At 35.4% G+C, this 6,823-nt stretch overlaps 1 protein-coding gene across 1 annotated transcript in view; it reads right to left on the bottom strand.

Moving 5' to 3' along the window:
• Positions 1 to 2,445: 2,445 nt before the first annotated feature.
• LOC127949439 (B-cell receptor CD22-like) overlaps positions 2,446 to 6,823 on the bottom strand; it is a 336,416-nt gene continuing 332,038 nt past the window's right edge. The window contains exons 6-11 of the mRNA XM_052546735.1: positions 3,971 to 4,228; positions 3,630 to 3,869; positions 3,455 to 3,548; positions 3,305 to 3,350; positions 2,987 to 3,225; positions 2,446 to 2,775 (exon numbers count right to left, since the gene is read on the bottom strand). Of these exons, the coding sequence (XP_052402695.1) occupies positions 2,718 to 2,775; positions 2,987 to 3,225; positions 3,305 to 3,350; positions 3,455 to 3,548; positions 3,630 to 3,869; positions 3,971 to 4,228 (935 nt within the window). The 3' untranslated portion in view covers positions 2,446 to 2,717. The remainder of the gene's footprint in view (positions 2,776 to 2,986; positions 3,226 to 3,304; positions 3,351 to 3,454; positions 3,549 to 3,629; positions 3,870 to 3,970; positions 4,229 to 6,823) is intronic.

The raw sequence follows: 6,823 nt of genomic DNA, 5'->3' as shown, positions 1-6,823 counted from the left end.
TCTTTTCTCAAACTGTCCTTGATGTTTATGTTGTAATATCACATGGTCTGTAAAGTGAAAGCATAAAGTTCTGCAACAGCTAGTTTAAAATAATTTCAGTGAATCAGGCTATTACATGATAGTTAAGCAAGTTACAAGCTCTTTTTAAGCTTCAATCATTTGCTTAGCAAAATGATTTCCTTGTTCAAAGCACTCAAAACACCACACACTAGTAATGGCTGCTGGTTAAAAGTGTGTGAATTCATCAAAAACTAACTGCAACCATAGACCGTAAAAAAAGATGGACAACAGTCAGTTCTTTCCACTATAGAAAAGTGAAGTCAAGTCAAGTCACCTTTTTTATATAGCACTTAAAATAGAAAAAAAAAAAAAAAAGATTCTCAAAGCAATTTAACAACATTAATTAACAGTGTGTCAATAATGCAAAAAGACAGTTAAAGGCATTTCATCATTGAATTCAGTGATGTCATCATTCAGCCCAGTTCAGTTTAAATAGTATCTCTGCAATCATTTGCAATCAAGTCAACAATATCGCTGTAAAGGAAGTGACCCTATTAAGCAAGACAGAGGCGACAGTGGCAAGGAACCAAAACCTTGGGAGAAACCAGGCTCAGTTGGGGGGCCAGTTCTCCTCTGACCAGATGAAACCAGCTGTTCATTCAGTCGGTCGTCTGAGACAAAGTCTCATCTATATCTGGGGCTAATCTAGTTGTCCTGGTCTCCGCTGCCTTTAAGGGTTGTAGAGGTCCTTTCTAGGTGCTGATTTTATACAAATTTATATGACTTTATACAATGTTTGGTAGGCAGTCAGTGCAGTGTTGACAGGACCGGGCTAATATTGTCATACTTCCTGGTTCTAGTAAGAACTCTAGCTTCTGCATTTTGGACTAGCTGTAGTTTGTTTACTAAGCATTCAGAACAACAACCCAGTAAAGCATTACAATAATCTAACCTTGAGGTCATTAACACTTAGATTAACATTTCTGCATTTGACATTAAGATTATAGTTCATAATTTAGAAATATTTCTGAGATGGAAAAATACACTCCTAGGTTCCTAAACTGATGAAGAAGAATTGATAGAGCAACCATCAAGTCCTAGACAGCGTACTAGGTTATTACATGCAGAGTTTTTAGGTCCTATAATCAACACTGTTTTATTTTTATATTTTTTTTTATTTTTTATTTTTATTTAGCAATAAGAAATTACTCATCATCCAGTTTTTTTATATTGACTATGTATTCCGTTAGTTTTTCAAATTGGTATGTTTCCCCAGGCTAGAAACTAACACTGTGTTTTCTGATGTCATCTCTCAAGGGTAACATGTAAAGTGTGAAGAGTAACGGCCCTACTATAGGAAATGCAGCCATTCCCAGAAATATCTGATGACATCATGAACACAATGGCTAATCAGAGGCATTTAAGTTAGAATTAACTCCCAGCTCAAAAAGCTGGGGCTTTTGTTTAGTGCTGAAGGCTCTTTCTGTTTTTTATGGGCTTATAATAATCCATTCAACATTTCAATAAAAGCCTTGTTTTTCATGCAGCTAAGAGGACAGGCGGCCACGAATAGTGCAAAGTTTCAAAAGTGATTTCCATAAAAATGTTGGATTATTGTTAAAAAAATCACAGTGGATGTGACAAAAACATGATAAATTCAACTAAGCACCATAAGCACTGTCTGAAGCATTCTTTTGATTTTGGAATCATGCCTGCCGGTAAATGTCAAATAATGAATCATAAATAATTTAATATATATATTTTTTTCATTCTTAAATACATTAAATTGTAAGTTAAATAATTTTTATTAACACATTTATTTTTGGACGGCTTGAATTATTTGTTCACAGACTTTCTCACAACAGAAATTTTCACCTCAGATTAGAAAGTTTTATTTATTTTTTTATTTTATTTTTATTTTATTTTTTTAGGTTAATAGACCTCATGTTTCGTGTCATGGTCTTATTCATTATGATAATTAGTAATTTGTGTGCTTTTTCTTAATAACAGATTACATTTTCAGTTTGTTTGTTGACAAACACAACGAGACCACAGTATGTTGAAATACACTCGCAGAATATCTATAATCTACTATGCAAGTGTAATCATTTATGTATATATATTTGTTTTTATATAGTCTATATGTAACCCGTTACATGCACGTTACATATATAGCATATTGATTTTTAACTTTTCTTACAACGCATACATAATTTCTCTACAAATAATTATTGACAGTCACTTGAACAACTGATCAAACTCTATTTTAATTCACTGTTTCTTCCATTTTCTTGTTGTAAACAAATATCATTTCAATTAGCAGATTTCATTTTTTCAAATTATATAAATTATATATATATATATATATATATATATATATATATATATATATATATATATATATATATATATATATATATATATATATATATATATATTGTTTTAATAATTTAGTATTTAAATAATATTTAAAATGTATTTATTTATGAATAGTGAATTTATAAAATACTGTACATTTAGTTAAACTGCATGCTAAATGGCAAGCTTTCAAGAACATTAATTAATATTTGTTCATATTCAGCCAATATGTCTCTCTCCAGGGCTCCCTTGTAAAAGAGATCTCAATGGGACATCACCTGGTAAAATAAAGGAAAGGCAGGCTTTTTCCCAGCAGACCAGATTGATGTATAAACACAGGCTTCATGATGGTGTTTCATTCATTTAACGCTGCTGTAGATCACAGAGACCTCTTCCACAGTCTCCACATCTAATTGCCTAAAAAATAAAATAAAAACAGAAGTAAAAAACAGAAATAATGATGCTATTCATGACTACATGATGATGATGAATTCATAAAAATACAGTCTTCATGTATGTCAAATTTCTAAAATTAGCATAATTTTGGTCCATGTGTAAAGAACTATACACTTCTACTTGCATCATTATCATAACAGAACAGATGATGTAAGAATATTTATTTGTGCACCTCACAGCAGCAGCAGGCTGGTGAATCATGAGATTGTCATACTGGCTTTCGTTCTCCTCTGCTCTCTGTGTCGGTTTGGTTTTGTGATGTTGGACGGTCACGTACTGGATCTCTTCTGCATCATCATTTCTGTCTTTTCTAGATTTGCTGTATAAAATGCTGGCATACAGAGCATCATCACAAATGGCTGATTCAGACAGCTGAACATTCTTCTCATTTACGTTAGCGTACAGATCATCCTGAAATGAAAGAAAATGAATTATGTAACCTATCTAAAAGTACATGACTAATATTTCCAGTCATATCTGGATGATTCACCTGTTTTACTGTGTCGACTTCAGCTTTTGTGCTTCTTCGTTTTCTCCTGGTTTTATAGACATTAAATATTGTAAGCTGTGTTTTAAAGATTCATTACTAATAATCATATGGGGAAATTCCACCTGGACTGTAATTGAGAATTAAACTTACATCACAAAGATGATGATGATGATGATGATTATGAATAATCCAACACATGCCACTGTGATTCCCAACCAGACAGGCCAATCCAGACCTTGACGGACTGAAAGATGAAGACTATGAATTAACATCGAGTCTCAAAGCTACACAACTTTCTTCAACCCTTATAAAATAAGATCTTCACCGGTCACTAATATAACTGCTGATTTCTTAGATCCATGTTGATTGTGAGCCTCACAGTAGAAGCGTCCACTCTGTAGTGCACTGAAACTCTGTCCAGATCCAACAGATGAGATTTGATTCTCCTGAAACCAGATGATTTCTGCAGGTGGGTTTGAATCACTGCTGCAGATCAGAGTCACTGAATCTCCTTCCACTGTTTCACCAGATCCATTTATGAACACTGAGACATTCCTTGGTGGGTCTAAAACAGAAAAAAAAAACAGATATTATTAACAGTCACAATACATTTGACATCACAGAAGATTAAATATCACAACTACTGAACTACTATCTTTAACTCACACATGACATTTAAAGTCACAGCATCAGAGTATTTATCTCCATGTTCATTGCTGGACTTGCACTTGTATTCTCCACTGTGATCAGAGCTGATCTTTGAGATGTTGTAGATTCTTCCGGATCCTACAGTCGTTCTTCCTTTAAACCAGTTCATTTCTGCAGGTGGGTTTGAGTCACTGCTGCAGATCAGAGTCACTGAATCTCCCTCCACTATTTCACCAGATGGACTGATGATGGACACTGAGACACTCTTTGGAGGATCTAAAACAAACAAACAAAAACATTTATTTGATTAACAACTGCAAACAATTTAAGATGACAGAGGAAATGAATATCACACAACAATCTTTATTTTTTCCTTGTCTCAAGAAATATCCGCGCCCAAAATCACACACGAAATCACAAAACCGACATAAAATGATGTAGCATACATCCCTGAGCAGTAGGTGGCGCAGTAATTCTACCACAGAGATACACTAAAAGTGGAGATGATTTGGACTATGTGCATAAACCTTGAGTGCAGCATACTGTACAAACGAACATAAAACAATACATTTACTAATCTGTGTTAATGTCAGTTAATAAAAAAAGACAGTCATTCAGTGTTTGTTCGTGTTTTTGTTGCTGTTACGTGATGTAGTGGTGTCTGACTTGGGGCAAGACGTGGACTGGTGGACATGGTTGGATGTCCATTCAAGCACCCACCCTTCACTAATGCCAAATGAATCAAAGGAAGGATGTGAGGTCTATTTAAGGACCTTAACCAGTGGAGTATGGGTAATGTAGTGCACCATATATGAAAATGTATTTTATTAGGAACTGTGGAAAATAAAGTAAAAAGAAGAACAAATAAGTCAAATTCACAACACTTTTGGACTATTGAATATCACCCATTCACTGTGATTATAAAGCTTGGAAAACCCAGGATATTTCTAAATATAATTCTGATTGTGTGAATGAAGAAAGTCATATGCACCTAGGATAGCTTGAGGGTGAGTAAATTATGGGGTCATTTTCAGTTTTGGTTGAACTCTATCTTGAGTGTGGATTCAGAAAAACGAGGACAAAGATCCACTATGCAAGAAAAATACACAAAGGCTTACAAATAACACCACACAAAAGCAATTTAAAATTTGCAAACAGTATTCAATAGCTTTTATACATTGAGCAAGTCAGGACAATATCACTTTAACAACAGAAAAGCTTCATTTGAACAATTCTGAAACAGTCTGCTATTATAACAAATGCAGTTTAACAACACAAAAGTAAAAAAAACAGAGATATTTCAGAAACAACAAGTAAATGGTCAAGAACACAACTAAAGCAAATGCTTATCTCCATAAAGGTGACTTCAAACGTTATTATTTTCAATAAAACAGCGCTAAGTAGTGATGGGAAGATGAAGCCTCATGAAGCTTTAAGCTTTTCAGCCAACTGGTTCACAAAAGGGTTAATTTCTGGAAACTTAATTTGTTCACAATGCCACCTGGTGCCCAACAAGTGTAAAAACAAGCAGATATATTACAGACAGAGGTGTAAAGTCCAGGGGTCAGAAAGTAAAATGCATGCCATATTTTTGTTCCACCCATTAATTCAATTTTGTGAACCACTTGGCTGAAAAGCTTAAAGCTTCATGAGGCCTCATCTTCCCATCACTAGCGCTAAGGCTTCCTGTATGCTAAGTGAGGGCTGCCTGTTCAGGGCTAGTGCTAAGGGGCCAACGTTTTGCCAATGAGCAAATTCCCAGGGTCCCTACACTGGCCCCGTAATGGGCCGCTGCAGGCTTGTTTGCAGGGTTGTTAACTAAAACTAACAGTACAGAGCATTAAGTTGCCATTTGTAAACATCAGCGCTCATCAAAAGTCTCCCACAACTAACATGATTTGCCCTCATTAGGAACCTACCAATTTTCAGAACTGTTCATCTAAAACTATTTGGATTATCTTTAATGAGCATCAGTGGATTCACCAACACCATTTTGCTCAGCAATTATATAGGTGACCATATCTTTGCATTGTAATAGTGTGCAACAAAGTGGTAAAGTTTTATGTAGGTCCAAGTATCGTTAGTTCATTTGGTTTTGCGAGAAAAAAAAAAAAAAAACGAGAAAACAGCTCATTTTTTCATATTTTGATTTTTCTAAAAAAAAAAGAAAAAACAATATTATGACTTAATTTTTCGTTTTCCCGTTCTTGCACAAAAATCTGAAAAATCACTTGATATTCTGTTTTGGGTCCAGTGGGTGGTGCTAAATCTGATTGGTCGTTGTTTTTCAAAATAAGAGTTTTCCCAACACTGTATTGTTTGGCCTGTAAAATTAATGGTCTATATATGCATGCTATATGTCACCCAATTATTTGGCTTCACTGACTGAAAAAAAATCTATTGAAATAGCCTAAATGTGAAAGTGAAAAGTGAAAGTGAAGTGACATTCAGCCAAGTATGGTGACCCATACTCAGAATTTGTTCTCTGCATTTAACCCATCCGAAATGCACACACACAGAGCGGTGAACACACACACACCCGGAGCAGTGGGCAGCCATTCATGCTGCAGCACCCGGGGAGCAGTTGGGGGTTTGATGCCTTGCTCAAGGGCACCTAAGTCGTGGTATTGAAGGTGGAGAGAGAACTGTACATGCACTCCCCCCACCCACAATTCCGTCCGGCCTGAGACTAGAACTCACAACCCTTCGATTGGGAGTCCAACCCTCTAACCATTAGGCCACGACTTCCCACGACTTAATGTCTATTTGCTATTTAAGGCCTGTATGAACAAACAGGATTTAGGGGGCAGAACTCAGGGGGCTGGGGGCTTGAGTTTATGTTTGGGCCCAACTTACAATACAAACATCATG

The sequence above is a fragment of the Carassius gibelio genome, chromosome B1 (genome assembly GCF_023724105.1).
Source record: "Carassius gibelio isolate Cgi1373 ecotype wild population from Czech Republic chromosome B1, carGib1.2-hapl.c, whole genome shotgun sequence".
Classification (NCBI taxonomy): Eukaryota; Metazoa; Chordata; class Actinopteri; order Cypriniformes; family Cyprinidae; genus Carassius; species Carassius gibelio.
The sequence above is the reverse complement of the archived record's forward strand: the minus strand, read 5'-3'. Positions and strand labels throughout refer to the sequence as shown.